Source organism: Urocampus carinirostris, chromosome 2, assembly GCF_059441175.1.
Source record: "Urocampus carinirostris isolate Australia breed hairy pipefish chromosome 2, RoL_Ucar_1.0, whole genome shotgun sequence".
Classification (NCBI taxonomy): Eukaryota; Metazoa; Chordata; class Actinopteri; order Syngnathiformes; family Syngnathidae; genus Urocampus; species Urocampus carinirostris.
Window position 1 is genome coordinate 47,490,381 of NC_142350.1, and position 16,428 is coordinate 47,506,808.

Below are 16,428 nucleotides of genomic sequence, written 5' to 3' on the forward strand. Positions count from 1 at the left end.
ATGATCAAAATAGAACAACCATGGCTTGACAAGTACTATTAGTAAATGCATGGACTTCATTGTAAAAGTTCAATCCCCTAAAAAGGACATCCTTGGCATTACGAATACATCCTGGAACGCAAAGCACTTCTCTGTTGCAAGCGTTCGATGATCAAAATAGAACAACCATGGCATTAAAATTACTGTTAGGAAATGCATGGAACTTCTTCATTGTAAAAGTTCAATAACCAAAAAGGAGAATCCCATTTAAAAAAACATCTTGGAATGCAAAGCACTTCTTCGTTGCAAGTGTTTAGTAATCCAAATTGAACAACCATGGTATCACAAGTATCGTTTGGAAATGCAAAGCACTTCTTTGTTTCAAGTGTTCGATGGTCAAAATAGAACAACCCTGGCATTGTGCAAAGAACATCTTTTTACAAGTATTCAAATGTGGCTAAAAAACAACCTGGGTTTTACAAGTACTGTCTGGGAATGCAAAGTACTTCTTCGTTACACAAGAAAACCCATAAATAATAGAAAAATTTGGCATTCCCCATGTTCACCTTTTCGGCGTCCTGCTGTTGCACCTTAAGCGGCACCTTGTCGCTGTAGTCGCCCTTGGCCATCTTGCTGCGTAGTTTCTCCATCAGTTTGTCCAGCTCGCTCTTTTTGGCCTGCAGTTTACTTAATTCCTTGTCCACGTCGATCAGGCCCTGAGGGCCCACCACAACATATAGTTTATGTTACTCGACTTTATCTTATTTATTGTAAACCAAGTACAGAGATCCCACGCTTTTCATGGCAGAATCACTTGCACACACACACCTTCATTAAAGCCTTATATACAGAGAGACAGAGAGAAAGAGAAGAGAGAGAAAGAGAGAGAAAGAGAGAGAAAGAGAGAATGTTTGGGAATGTTAAGGGGGTAATAAGTTTGACTGAACTATCTGACTGTTTTGTCGACGTTCCCATTGTAGCGCCTTATAATCTGGTGCGCCTTATGTATGGAAAATATAGGACCAAAAACTATTTTTTGGGGGTGGGCCCTATAACCCGGTGCGCCTTATAGTGCGGAAAATACGGTAGATGTTTTTTCTTTTGGTGCACCTTCGTTAAAACCTTACTGACTGATAAAGAGCGAGAGAGAGAGAAAGAGAGAGAGAGAACAAACGGTTCAGAAGATGCATGGTTTAGGCAGCATACGAAAGGCACAGGACGTAAACTCTTCTCACCGAGTATGCGGAGGAGAGCAGAGCAGGTGTCCGCTTACAGAACAGTATAAAGAATGCTACGATATGAATTGGCCCGTTGGCATCGGAGATCTCAAGTCCGTCGGGTTCTCTTTCATTCAATCTTATTTGATTTTTTTTGCCAACTAAGGAGAGAATCAGCAATATCTGTAATAGGGAGGGGTCTCCGTAGTGACCTTGATCATGAGGTTGACGGTGCATCGGTCGGATGCGATGGCCACGGCGCATCCGACGGGAACGGGCTGGTGGGCGCCGAGGGCGTGCACGGCCTGACTGTAGGAAAGCGTCCGAATCTGGACGTCGGACGACTGCACCAGGGACATCGTGGCCGCGTCGGCGCACTGGAGGTAACCTGCGTCAACAAGGCAAACGATATTAAATGAAGTACCTGAAATTCCGGATGAAGGGGCGCACCTTATTAAAAGCAGCGTGCGCAATTTGAAGTTGCGCACCCCATTTTGAGGCTTCGATAGCCATTAAAATGAATTTACATGCAGTTCAAAAAAATTTGCGGGGAAATGTCTAGTACAGAAAAGTAACACATTGTGCCGCAATTAAGGCAATCGCCAATCAACTGTTATTCTCAATCAACTAGAGCAACAGGCAATATTAAATTGCCATGAATACATTCAAATGAGTGCCACAAAAACATTCTCAAAACAAAACTTGAAACCAGGGATGTTCAACTCATTTTAGCTCAGGGGCCATATGGCAGAAAAAAACATTTTCACAGGGGCCAGACTAGTAGATCAGGACTAGTAGATTGAAGAGCAAAAGGAAGAGAGTGAAAGAAAAAGAAAAAAAAAGAGCGAAGGAGGGCAAGAAAAAGAGAGAGAGCAAAACAGAGGGAGAGAGCAAAGAGAGGGAGGAAAAAAGAGAAAGCGAGAGCTAAAGGGAACGAGTCAAGAGAAAAAGAGCAAGAGAAAAAGAAAAGATACACAACAAGAAAGAGAAAGAGGGAAAAAGAAAGAGAAAAGTGAGAACAAAATAGAGAAAGAGACAAAGAGAAGGAGAAAAGTAAGAGAAACAAAGAGAAGGACAGAGAGAGAAAGGAGACAGAAGAAAGCGAAAGTGAGAAATATATACAACTATTATTTCTTTGGGAGTGGCGAATGGCTTTGGCGATATCTAGTGGACATAATTAAAACGGCAGCTCTTTTTTTTCTTGTGCTTTTCTCAGCCTTGTTGAACAGGCCGGAAAAAAAGCCTCGGCGGGCCCGATCCAGTCCGCGAGCCCACGCGTTTGAATCGCAAGTTTTCCCCTCCATTGCGCACATTGTATTTATTTATTCCGTTTTTAATTCTTTCTGTTCATTCACTCACATTCCCATTTTGTTTTTGCTTACATTCATTTTTTCTTATTTTTGTATAATTTTTCCTTTTCACAGTTAATCATTTACTTGCTTTTCCCCCCTTTTCTTATTTTTAAGTATTTCATTCATTCAATTACATTCACTCACTTTTTTTGTTTTCTATCGTTTTCTTTTTATATATTCACTCCCACTCACTTACATTCAATTGTTTTTTTCTTTGTTATATTTCATTTTTCTTTTCTTTTTGTATTTTCCCCTTTGATTTTTTTTCATCCATTCATCTTCGTTAAAACACTTTGTCTTTTGTCATGATTTTCCGTTCACCCGCTCCTAATTTCCATGAAAAGTACTGAAAAGTGGACTAACAGTCGGCCCGGGTCTTGGTGAGGTTGTAGTCGGCTCGGAGGGAGCGGATGGTCTTGACCACGTTCATGACAAAGTCCATGTTGCGGTCCACCTCGTCGCTATTCCAGCAGAACTGAAAACGCCAAAAACAATTCCGGTAAGCTCAAAGATCCTCAACGGCGTTTTCTTTCGCTTGTGCTCCGTTTTAAGTCTCGTCCGAGCGCTCGTTTTAGCAGAACGTGGACAAAAAAAAAACAGACCACTGGACGGATTTCACTGAGTTAGGCACGCTCATCAAGGCGGCACTGATATCAGTCCTGTCTGTACACCTTTTTCATGGCCAAATTCAAGAACCTTTTAAGGACCTTCGAAGCCAATTTTCCAATGTTCACAGTACCACTAAAGAAGAAATACAGCAATGATCAAAAGAGGTGGGTTTTTTGGGGTTGAATTTGATGACTAAAATCAATAACTAGAGCACACTTGAGTTTTTTTTTAGACGTTCCTATCTATGATCTATTTTCTTTTTTGTCAATGGGCTGCTATAAAGTGACATGAATTCCGACATTCTAACTCAAGCGGCTTCAATGCGTCACGCTTGTTTTCAAACACGAGAAGGTCTGTTGGGTAAAATGAGTTAAATACAAAGTTTGGAAAGAAAAAAGTACAAAAATTGAGCCAAATTTGGAATCATTAGAAGGCAACTGATGGCTCCGATACAGCGTGCATTCAATCCCCCTATAGAGACGACTGACCTTTTGCTTTTTGTTTCACGTATTTTCACGTCGATTTTTGTGCTTATTTTCCAGTGTGTCATTTTTTAATATAATCGTAAACAGTTAATTTTTTTTGTATTTTATCATTCATTTTTAGTACTGCAATCATTTTTCTTTTGTTTTTATAACAAATTTTCGGGAGTTCTGTGTTGTTCTGTGTTGTGTAAAAAGTTAAAATTGTTTTGTATTTTTTGTAAATCTGTAAATATTTGAATTGATTTTTATGTGTATTTCAGGGATCATGTCTTTCACTTTAAATTTAATTAAAATAAATACATTAATAATTTGACTATAGATACAAAACTATACCAAATCCAAAACCCCTTTACCCATACAAAGAGACGTAACCTCCTAAATGTCTCTGCGGTGTTTTGTATTTAGGGTGCCTGCATTGTGGAAAAGAGCAGCTCGCCTTTATCCTCTGTGCCGCCACAAAAAAATGGAATAAGCCGCATTGTATTTGAACTCGAGATGTATTCATTCATTCCATCTATTCATTATCGGAACCGCTTATCCTCAGAAGGGGCGCGGATGTGCTGAAGCCCATCCCAGCTATCTTCGGGCAGTGGGCAGGGAATACCCTCAACTGGTTGACAGGCAGTTGCAGTGCACACAGAGACAGACAACTCACTCGCTCATTCACAATTAACCTGACATGCATGTTTTTGGAATGTGGGAGGAAATCGGAGTGCCCGGAGGAAACCCACACAAGCACGGGGAGAGCACAGGGGGGTTTGATACCAAGACCTTAGAACTGTGCTGCGGACGCGTTAACCACTCATCCCCAGTGCTGCCCGCGACGTATTAAATGTTGCAAAAAAAAAAAAAATAGCGGCTTGTGGTCTGGAATTTACAGAATAGTAGACTTTTGTCCATCAATCGCAGCTCACCTCTTGGGTGTCAGGATACGGCGTGACAGAAACGCTAGGAGCATCCTTGCGAGGTTGTCGCCGCGGCAACCTCTGGTAGAGCTCCTCGGTGACAAAGGGCATGATGGGCGAGAGCAGACGGAGGCCAACATCCAAACACGTGTACAAGGTTTGCCGGCACACGGCCGCTTGTTTGTCCTCTCCTTCCTTGCTGAAAACGGGTTTTACGCTCTCCTGCGGGGACGAAATGGAAAAGTGGAGCCGGCTGGTAGAGTCAAAGAAACAGGAAAACGATGGCGGATGCGCTTACCAGGTAAACGTCGCACAGTTCGTAAAGCCAAAAGTTGTAGATGGCGGTGGTAATGGCGGGGAAGTCGTAGGCTATGAAGCCGGCGTGGCACAAGGAAACGGCGGCGCTCAGTCTGGACAGGATCCAGCGGTCCGGGACGCTTTCCTCGCCGCACAGCTAACAGAAAAACAAATAACAGCAATCTAAATATCGCATTTTCCAAACTATATAAGGTGAACCTAAAAACCTCACTTCTTTCAGAAATTTGAAGGGGGTTTTCTAAACCGGTGCACCTTATATTAGCCCAGAATACGGCAGAAAAGATTGGACATGCATACTGTAATTCTAGGTACGTGTTACCATACGAGGTTTCACTGTAATACCGTATTTGAGGAGTTATTGTGCATTGGAGGACCAAATCCTTGAGCATCGCTGACCTAAATTGCAAAATATTGCATGAGAAGGGAATAAAACCCGAATATGGCGGTGAGACCCTTTTCCATCGCACCACCAGTGGTACATATGATATGCGACCAAGCATTAGACCAGTGTTCGAGAACCATTTTGACACAAAGCAATAGAAGCAGAATATTTCAATTTTGTGGGGGGGCCAAGAGCCACAGCATATATTTTGAGACAAAATTTAACAAAACTGCTAAACCTGCTCTCCAGACAAAACCTTATTCTTTACCACATTTTATTTCACTGTGTGACATTTGATGATTTGATAAAATATATGTAATAATAATAATGGCAGAGCCTGTGTCCCATATAAATACACTACTTCAAATTTGTCTCCCTCCTGCAACTACTTAAGTGTTAAGGCTCATTTTGACGGTCGATTTTGTCATAAATGGTTTGAAAACGAGGTGCAAAGTTATTTTGTGAAAATGTCCCAAAATTCTGCAAACAAGAATCTCGGTGTTTTTATCAGACGGCGCAGGGACAGAGAGAGGAAGGAATGCTTGCGCTCTTTGCATAGCTTCACCCATCCCTACTGCTCACCCAATCAAATTGCTCTAGGTTTTTGCTCGAGCTTCAGGGTATTCAAAAACAGTAATGTGTTTTTTTTTCTTCGCAAAGTGTCTTAATAATGAGCATACATTGTTTAAAGAGCTTCCAAATAAAGGATTGCTTAGAGATGTACAGCCAAAACGAGTTCTTTTGGTGTGACACCTTGACTGTAAACTGTACTACAAAAATCTTTGACCACGCAAATTTGGAATTTCATGAAGAAAATCAGCATGGAATCAACAGTGTCTTCAAATCATACGTACTAATGCAAAGAGCCATATATGGCCTGCGAGCTATAAGTTCCCGACATCTGCGTTAGACCTGATCTCACTATCACACTAGTTTTACTCATGATGCCAGGAGCACTGATTTGCATAGTTCATTCTGCTATGTTAAGCAATCACTCCATTTCCTAACCAATGAATGTTAGAGAATCAAGAAAACAAAGTCTTTCACAAAAATACTATTCAAGCTGTTTCACGTACATATTAAACCGAAAGGTAATTGACACACAGGTGAAGAAGTGTATTGACTGTTTAATCTATTAGAATGCACTATGCAAATCAGTGTTGTAGCACCGTGAGTTAAAATGGTGTGATAATGGAATAATGTCAATTTGGATGTCATCTGAACCACTTATGGTCTAGTGCTAATGTGTCAGCACTCTCACCGCCCCTACTCAGGTTTGATTCCCATTACATACATTTTGCAAGTCAGCTGCACATATGAATGCATGAATATAATATGTATCCGTACACACGGAAACTCTTACTGTGGTCTCAATTTAATGTTCCGTATAGACCGGGCACCTTATTTATGAAAAAGACATACAGCTTTTCTACACCTTTTTATGGCCAAATTTAAGCACTTTTTTAAGGGATTTCAAAACTATTTTTCCAATTTTTAAAAGATGAAGAACATGAGCCTAAACCTCAGTTTCAAACCCTAACTCTGGCCCCAACCTTATTTAAAAAAAAACAAATCCTAACTGGCATACGAAACCCTAGCAGTAACCCTAGGCCTAACCCTGTTTCAAAACCATAACCCTAGCTCTAAACATATTTTGGAACCATACTTTCAGTTTACAACCTTAATATGGACCGCAAATCTTAGTCCCTAACCCTAGCCCCTAACCCTGTTTGAAATTGTAACCCTAGCTCTAAACCTATTTTTGTAACCTTACATTCAGTTTAGAACCCTAATATGGAGCTCAAACCTTAGTTCGTAACCCTAAACCTACACCTAACTCTAGCTATAACCCTAGCCCCGACCCTATTTCAGAAACCTATATTTATTTTAATACCCTAATAAGGACCCTAAACTTTAGTTTCTAACAGTAGCACCAATACTATTTTGGAAAATCAATTTAAACCCCTTACTTAAGGCCCAGACCCTTGCTCCTAATCCTAGCCCAACACCTAACCAAGGAAACATGGCAAAAAATTTACGAGCGCTTCACCTAAAATTCAAGCACTTTTCAAACCTCAAAAACACAAATTTATAATCTAATTATTTCCAAGGTTCTCAAAAACCTGTACAAACCCTGAATATATGACAAAATACTTTGTTGTAGGGGACCTTAGAATCTGCTGTGCCTTACAATGTGAAAGATACAGTACTTTTTTGGAATGGTGGGAGATTTTGGAAAAATAACTCCATTCTTTGCAGTTATATTTCTCGAAATTATTTTAGAATTGTTACTTGCTTTTCGAGCCATTTTCATTGCAGTTGAATAGTTTAAAGCACCAGCCTAGAGGAGCTAAAGTTGTACCGACTCTACCTGTGCTTTTTCGGAGGGCACAAAGTTTTCCCCGAGCGTCTTCATGGCAAACTTGACGGCGTTCCACAGCTTGTTGCAAAAGTGACGGTACCCCAGGATGCGATTGACGTCCAGGTTGATGTCGCGGCCTGAGGAACATAAACACAAACAAATCTCAAATAACTTTCAATAAAAGCTTCATATTTAAAGCATTACAAATTCCATACTCACAAGAAAATATGACCTCTCCGATTGTTGTGATATAAAGCCCTTCTGCTAAGTAGTGGTAAACAATGGCATTACAAGTCAAAACAATTTTTTTTTTTGGTTCAACTACTAATACTTATTAATTTGACCACATTTTTAACAAGTTTTTGCTTTCGTGTAAATAAGCTGTGCACATTCACAACTATCCAAAGAAGAACAAAAACGTGATTCGTTACCCTACAGTAGAATTTTATATTGCCCCTTCCAAAAACATTTAAAGGTCCAGTGTGTATTACACAGCAACCCCCAGTGGTGTAAATTAAATCAAATAAAACATTTTTAATTCGATTCAAGTTTAAATATTTGTAATTTTATGACAGAACTTGACAAAACTAAAACTTATGGTCGCTGCTTTGCTTCTACTTGTCTTGGGGCAGGTTCGATTCCCGGCTCGTTTGAGTTAAATGTTGTAATGTCCTTGGGCAAGAAACTGAACCCCAAATGACCCAAAAATCAGGTGGGCGCCTTGAATGGCTGTGGCTGCTATCGGTGTGTGAGTGTGTGTGTGAATGGGTAAGTGTAAAGCACATTGTAAAGCGCTTTGATAGGTCTCCAGTGACTTGAAAAGCGCTTTATAAATGCAGACCATATACGAGGCTCGTCAACAACAACACTTATATGTACAGGAATATTTTGTTTTTAAGAAAAACAGTAAAAAAAAAAATGAATACAATAATACTGTAAAAAGTAATTAAATTTGAAAATTTTAATGAGAAATAAGTTAACATTGTCCAACAGAATGCTTTTTTTCCAAGTTTATTTTTGTTTAATTATCATCTTACTGAATATTGTTGAAATAAACAAAATCGTGTTCGAAAAGTTACACCAGCCGTTATTATTTTTTACAGATGTAGCATGGCAGAGTTTGCAGCTTTTCATTTCTACAGTGTCTGAAAATTAAAACCCAATCAATAATGATACATTTTACGATGAAGATTCTTTCAAATTCCTCATCTATTCTGAAAAATGAAGCGCACCATTCTAAATTTGATGGTGAAAAGGAAACTGTCTATCAAACCAGCTGTTGTTGCAAGTGTCCAGCAGATGACACTAATAAACTACAAATATCAAAGGAACAAACACCATTATCAATACAAAAATGAAAATTTCTCATTTTTGGGGCGTTCGTAGAAAATGCTAATTCCGTAATTGGCTATAAACTGGCTGCTAAATTTACTCTGTTTTCATTAACCAACACCTGCAAAGGAGATTTCAAACGATGCCATTTTATTATTTTAAAGCTCTTCCCCCTGAGATCCGATCTGCAACCTCAGTGGAAATGTTTAAATCTAAGCTTAAAACTCACTTCTACTCTATAGCATATGAATAACCTACTCTTTTCGTCGGCTCCAGAGCAGGGGAATGTATAATAATATTCTGAAAAATAGTCTGTGTAACATAGTGTAATAATCTGTGAAGCCCTTTGAGACTCTTCGTGATTTAGGGCTATACAAATAAAAATGACTTGACTTGACTTCTATTCTATAGCATATGAATAACCTACATTTTATGCTGATAATATGTGTATTATTTGCCCTCATCTAGGTTTTAGATGAGGGGATGGTGTCATAATAGTCTGTAATTTGCAATAGTCTTTGATCTGTGCAGCCCTTTGAGACTCTTTGTGATAAAAGGCGTCACAAATAAACATGACTTAACCTGACTAACTATTATCACGCACTGTTCTCCGCTGCTTTGACTAATACATCGTTGCCGCTATCGGCCAATTGTGTTGCTTTTCTTCTATTTCCACACTTCTTAGGCCTGATCTGCTTTTTGTAACCTTGAAAATTTGACAAAAAGAGAAGGCTAAGGGGAGGGCTTTAGAACAGGGCTAGGAATTCCTTTTCCCAAGGCGTCTCTCCCAGTCCTTGCAAGTTCAAAATCTATTGATGCCTTTTCTCTTTATTTTGAATGTCTACTTAACTTAATGCTGGCGTAATAAACTGCCGCAGATTGGTAGTATTTAGTTGCACTGTTATAATATCTTTGCATTTTTTTAAGGGTAAGAAATCTGGCTCTTTCACCTTGGCTGGTGTAGGCGCACAAAGCGAAGCGGAGGGCGTCTGTGCCACATTCAGGGATGCCGTTAGGGTAATCCGATTTCTGGCCCTGCTTGGCTCGCTCCACCTCTACCGGGTCCAAGTTGCTGTGCGAGAGTTGTGCGTGTAGTCCCTGCAGCGGGGAGTCGAAAAGCAAATTGGCGCTTAGCAACGTGATAAATCGGGGATCGGTGCTCCAGTGCCCCCTAGTGGCCAGCTCAGTCTACCGCAACCCTCCAAGCTAGTAAATACTTGACGGATGGCTTCAATAAAAGCTCTTTGGTTGCTTAATAAAGCTGAGAGAAGAGGAAGGGTTCTCGAGGGGGCAACGCGAGGAAAAAAAAAAGACTTTAGAGTTTGCGGTTTCACCTCCAGGGAGATCCCGGTAATGACATCAAGCGGGTCGATGACGTTGCCCAGAGATTTGCTCATCTTCCTTCCGTGGGCGTCTCGCACCACGGCGTGCAGATAGACCTTTCAACGATGACATTATTCAGTGTTGTTGTTGTGGTGTCACACTTTTTGGTTTTGCGTGTTCTTACCTCTTTAAAGGGCAGCTTGCCCGTCAGTTTGAGGCCCATCATCACCATGCGAGCAACCCAAAAGAAGAGGATGTCGTGACCAGTCTCCAGCAATGTGCCCGGGTAGAAGACGTTCAGGTCCTGAGTCTTGAAAAGCAATAAAAAAGACGAAAATGTTTGCAGAATTCCATTAGTCAAGCTGCTGATTTCATTTTAAGATAGCACAACAAATTCTCAATCACCTACTTTGTGGCCTCAGCCAGATTTTTCTTTAAATTGATCAAGAAATGGGTAAATTCAGGGAAGGCGAAAAAGCTAAAATGTGTTTTGGGAATAAGTTAAAGGAGAAGAAATGAGAAGGAATCGTTTGGTTTAAGGTTCGGCTCCATCAAAATAAGAAGGTTATTGTGGGATAAAGTCAGCAAGACACAAATTTAAAGTAATCGTAATGAAATAGGTCATTGAAAAGTATAAAATGTCAATAACAAGTACAAATCGATCCTAAAAGATCTTAAGAAGTATACTAGAAGACTACTAAAAAGCATTTAAAAACACTGACAGGTATCAAACAGTACAGAGAAACAAAGATGTACAAAGAGTACAGAAATGAAAATGTACTAAAACATTTAAGAAAATTTCAATAAAGTACAGCAAAGGTACTGAAAAGTCCTAAAGAATACTTAAAAGTACTAAATACCGAAAAGTAATGAAGTATGATATAAAAACTATGGCACTGAAAAGTTTAAAAAGATATTTTTAAACAAATAAAAAAGTTAAAACCGTGTCCAAGACCTGAATACTAAGGGGCCGGTCACACAGCCGTTTGCGGCTGAATCACGGCTAAAATTTTGCGGGTTTTTTTTTGCCCGTGGTTGCCCGGGATGGAAAATGCGCAAAATTGGCCAACCCGCTGTTCATCGGTGGTATGCCCGCAAAACAGACGCCGGCGACTGTTCCGCTTCCTCATCGCGTCATTTCTGCGTCATTTTCTCGTGTGGACCACGGGTATAAAAGCTCCCGAGCCGGTGTTGTGCCCAAATCCGACTCCTACGCAACACCCACACCGCCCCACCCCCTCGCGTGACTTTTTCATCCACGTTAACAAACGCATTTTGTAGAAAACGATTGCACTTTATTGTTTAAATAAACGCGTTATATAGACTAGGATCTCCCAATTGTTATAATTAGCTCGCTTTATAGTTTTAATAAGCGTTTTATATAGAATACGATCGCTTTCGTTGGAAGCGCAGCAGAATGCGCGTTCACGCGAGTGGGGGAGGATTTACCGTTCGATTACGTTCACAACAAAAACAAAGACGGAATGGATTAAGTTGTATTACATTTCCAACAAATGCAAGACGAAGTGGTTTTGGTTATATGTTCGCCATTACATTCCCTAAAAGTGAGATAAAACGAGGTAAAAATGGTTGTATTAGCGAGGGGATGCAAATCTCGGCACCGGGCTGTAGAAATCATAACCGCACAAGACACAGTCCCGTGAAGATCAAAATTTCAAGCCATGGCATCATTTTTATTTTATTATCTTGAAAAGAAATGTCAAGAAATAAAAATGGATTAAGACGAGATCACTACGCTGCCAGGGGGGGGGGGTGCGTTTAAGTGTTATTGGTCTATCTTCTTTATTCATTATCCATTATCGATCAGTTCATAATACGCTACAAAGCTTAGAAGCCGGGACTCTTACTCTCAGCCAAAAGGCCGAGCTAAGGTCCTAGGTTTAAAGCCTTGCTGCGACCATTGCGAATGCACCGAAAGATTTATTCGAAATGAAGAGAAACTACGCTGACGGGGATCCATGTTCACCCCCTTGACGTCACGAGCACAACTGACGTGTGCTCGGCATTCGCGCTGTTTATACGCGGAGAAAGGCGTTTGACTGTCACACGCGTAACACGCTAATTTCACGTAATAACACCGCGATACAGGCGCAGAACATGCTATTACCATGCTCCACCCACGATTACCCGCTGAAATTTCCCGTCCTACCCATGTGTAAGCACGCCCTGGCCAGAGCACGTCGTTCCGCGTCATTTCCGCGTCATTTCCTCGTGTTGACCACGTGTGCGGCACGCGGTTTAACACGTGCTCAAACTTTTGAGCAGCTCAAAAGTTTTGAGCGCGGCCAACCACGTGACAATTTCCGACCGTGAGTAAAGCACTGCTCTATCTCGTCTATATGGCGGTCTCTAAACGTCCAACAGCGCCTAACAGCATCTGCTTCACGGCCAGATATTTCTGGCCGTGGTTCAGCCTCAATACGCTCGTGAAAGGCTGAGTACCCGCGCTCTGTAGAATTGAGCAGCGCCAAACAGTTTCGCGCTGCCACCCGCGCGCGAATTTCCGACCTCGTGTCAAGCACCGCTGTATCTCGTCTGAATGGCGATCTCAATGCGTCCAATAGCGTCCGCCTCAAAGGCAGAAATTTCTGGCCGTGATTCAGCCGCAAATGTCTGTGTGACCGGCCCCTAAGTAAGTACAGAGAAAGACTAAAAAGTACTGAAAAGTATTACAACTACCAAACAGGTATGTAATAAAAATTGAAGTTAACAAATAAACAGTAATAAAAAGTACAGAGATTAAGAAGGAGTGAAAAAGTATGAAAAAGTAATTAAAAGGGAAAATTATGGAAAAGACCTGAATACAAAAGTTATTAAGAATTACTAAAAAAAAGTACTGAAAAGTTAAAGAAAAAAAAAGACTGAAAAGTTTAAAAAAGACAGAGAGAGACTGAAAATACTCAGACGTACTGAAAGAAAGAACTCATGAAACATTTGAAAAAGTACCTAAAAAGTAGTGAAACTAAAAGTCATGAATACTGAAACGTACTGAAGTATTGAAAATCCTGAAAACTGCAAAAATGATTGAATAATACTAAAAAAAATACAGAAACAAAATAGTAAGGAAACGTAAGAAAATATCCCCCCCCCCAAAATGGCTAAAATGTACTAACATATTCAAAAGAGGAAAAAGAATTACTAACAACTAAAAAAAGTACTGAAAAACTACCAGAATCTACAAACAAGTACGAAAAAATTGAGAGTACTGGGGGGAAAAGTACTGAAGTTATTCACCTTCACACTAAATGCAAAAAAAACAAAAGCATATCTTCAGACATTCTCTTTTTACACATGGCTAGCACAAATCAAGAAAAAAAAAAAAAAAACGAGGTCACCATGAGCAGAAAAATCCCCCAAGTCTTTACAAAAAAACAAAGCAGAAAGGAAAGGGACAGCGCTGCTTCATTTTGCGACTGATCCCTGCGGCGCCGGTACCTCATTAGGCCACCCGAAGATGGAAAAGGGGAAGATTCCGGATGAGAACCAAGTGTCCAGAACGTCTTCGTCTGAAACACAACAAAACATGAAATATTAACCTCTAGAAATGATTCCTTTTCGCTTTTTTGGTTTGTTTTGCATGCTCACTAGACGCTGCATTCCAAATTGTGCAATTTGTAACCACCATTATTTCCATTTTTTTCATTATGAACTCTTAGTTAATCGCAAGTGTTAAAATGTTGGGGATTTTTTTGCATTTGTGGGCTTTTTCTGTGTGATATTTCCTATGGAAATCTAGTTAAAAGACAAAAATGGTTAAGCTACACTTTCGTTCGTGCCATCAAGCCGTTGAAACTTCAATTGCAATTTATGAACCGCCAAAGTCAAAAGTTTGTGGAAAACAACATTTTTAAATATTCCTTTTAAAATGTTTTCTGCATTTATTTTCCTGTCTGATCACAAAATGTCCAACCACATTTGAATTCACCGTGCGGCTGTCAATTCCCTTTACGTGCGAATTAGTGGCTAGCTGCTAGCATCGGAAATTTGCGTTATATCAGAAAATGATAATTGCAATAATATCACAACTGAAATGTCCAACTGCATTTGAACACATCGCACGGCTAGCAATTTGTTTGACGCTCTAACTAGTGGCTAGCTGCTCGCATTGGAAATGTGCACCATATCAGAAAACGCTAATTGCAATAATATCGCATTTTTTTTTTTTTTTTTACATTAAGTATTTTTTTAATTAACATTTCTATTAGCGGTTACAATTATTAATCACAAATAATCCTTTTTTTAAATTTAACTTGTAGGTAATCATTACTTTCTAATCAGCGGTAAAACAACATGGATCGCTGATGTCAATTTTGTTTTCGCCACAGTTAGTGGCTCGTTGCTAGCGTAAGATTTGTGCCGTATAATCGGATGAACAATTGGTTTGCAGTTTCTTAGCATCCTGTGAATGGCTAGCTAAACTAGCATTAGCTTCCGGTGTGCAGCACTATGCTCACTGCTGTCGAAAAAAAGATTTCACACTATTGTTAGTGGCTAGTTGTTAGCATCTAAGGTTTGCGGCATATAATCAAATGAGTGACACACTTTTGTTTGTGGTTTCTCAACGCCCAACATGCGGTTAGCCAAACTAGCATTAACTCTCAGTGTGCAGCATTTGAATGCTGCACTATGCTCACTGCTGTCAAAAAAAGATTTCACGCTATTGTTAGTGGCTAGTTGTTGGCATCTAAGATTTGTGCCATATAATTAAATGAGGTGCTAGCATGCGGCTAGCCAGACTAGCATAAGCTTTCAGATTGCAGCGTTTGAATGCAGCACTATGCTCACACGTTTCGAAGAATGTTTCACACTATTGCTCGTGGATAATTGCTGGCATTGAAGTCTTGTGCCATTTAATCAAATGAAAGACATGTGGCTAACCAGACTAGCATTAGCTTTCGGTGTGGAACATTTGAATGCACCACATGGCTCGATCCTGTCACATTTTTTTTAGCCACAGTTAATGGCTAGTGTCTAAGATTTGTGCTGTATGATAGAATGAACAAGTAGTTTGTAGTTTCTTAGCATCCTATGAATGGCTAGGCAGACTAGCATTAGCTCTCAGTGTGTAGCATTTCAATGCACCACATGGCTCACTGCTGTCATTTTCTTAGCTATTGTTAATGGGTGGTTGCTAGCGTCAAGATTAGGATTTGTGCCGTATAATTTACTGAAAAATTAGTTTGCAGCTTCTTAGCATCCCACAACCGACAACCCAGATTAGTATTAGCATTTCCCTTCTCTGACACAGTGCATGAATTGTAAAATAAAATAATATAGTATAGGAAAAATACTATTGTGTATAGCGTTTTAATAACATAATCGATTTCAACAGAATAAAAGTCACCTTGTCTGAGGGTGACTTTATCAAGGCTGACGTTAAATCGCTTGGCCGCTTTCTCTTTGGCTTCCTCCGCCGTTCTGCCGCTCACCCAGTAATTCCCGTCAACATCCTAAAGAAGAGCGCTCAAAATTCAGAATTCCCCCCAAAACGACATGAGTATGAAGTGACTCACCTCTCCCACTTTTACCGACGGATCGTCCACAGTGACAAAATAGGCGGGAATGCGGTGACCCCACCACAGTTGTCGGGAGATGCACCAATCCCTGCGGGGAGTGCCAGGTACATTGATATACGAAACCACCATAGAGCAATGTCAGTGTCATTTTTGAGCAGACTTGTTGATTCATGATTACTTGTTAATTGCAAGCATTTACTAGCGCTTCACCCAAAGTTCATGCACTTTTCAAATTTGAAAACAATAAAATTAGACAATTTTTAAGGATTTCAAGCACCCATACGAACCCTGACGTACGAGGTTTTTTTGTACCTTATTTCTTTCTGTTAAAAATAAATCATTTAAATACTGTGTTGCATATCGTTTTTTTGCTTTCTGTCAGATTTTTGTTTCTTTACTATGGTATATATTTTTCCTTTTCACAAAGCAAATTTAGTACCATTACCTGATGTTGTCCATCCAATTGAACCAGGTTTTGAGGTGGTGGTCGGGGATGATTTTTAGGCGTCCCTCTCGGACGGCGTCGGCCGCCTGCTTGCCCATTTCGGCGCACTTGACGTACCACTGCGGCTTCAGAAGCGGCTCCACGATATCTTTGGAACGACTGCAAGCGAAGTTGAAAATTAA

At 40.2% G+C, this 16,428-nt stretch overlaps 1 protein-coding gene across 1 annotated transcript in view; it reads right to left on the minus strand.

The window, feature by feature from the left end:
- Positions 1-16,428, minus strand: part of vars1 (valyl-tRNA synthetase 1) — a 36,016-nt gene that overhangs the window by 1,175 nt on the left and 18,413 nt on the right. The window contains exons 16-28 of the mRNA XM_088326790.1: positions 16,247-16,405; positions 15,799-15,889; positions 15,630-15,735; positions 13,721-13,791; positions 10,449-10,574; positions 10,276-10,380; positions 9,892-10,039; positions 7,619-7,746; positions 4,846-5,001; positions 4,557-4,769; positions 2,912-3,023; positions 1,409-1,584; positions 546-695 (exon numbers count right to left, since the gene is read on the minus strand). Of these exons, the coding sequence (XP_088182916.1) occupies positions 546-695; positions 1,409-1,584; positions 2,912-3,023; positions 4,557-4,769; positions 4,846-5,001; positions 7,619-7,746; positions 9,892-10,039; positions 10,276-10,380; positions 10,449-10,574; positions 13,721-13,791; positions 15,630-15,735; positions 15,799-15,889; positions 16,247-16,405 (1,741 nt within the window). The remainder of the gene's footprint in view (positions 1-545; positions 696-1,408; positions 1,585-2,911; positions 3,024-4,556; positions 4,770-4,845; positions 5,002-7,618; positions 7,747-9,891; positions 10,040-10,275; positions 10,381-10,448; positions 10,575-13,720; positions 13,792-15,629; positions 15,736-15,798; positions 15,890-16,246; positions 16,406-16,428) is intronic.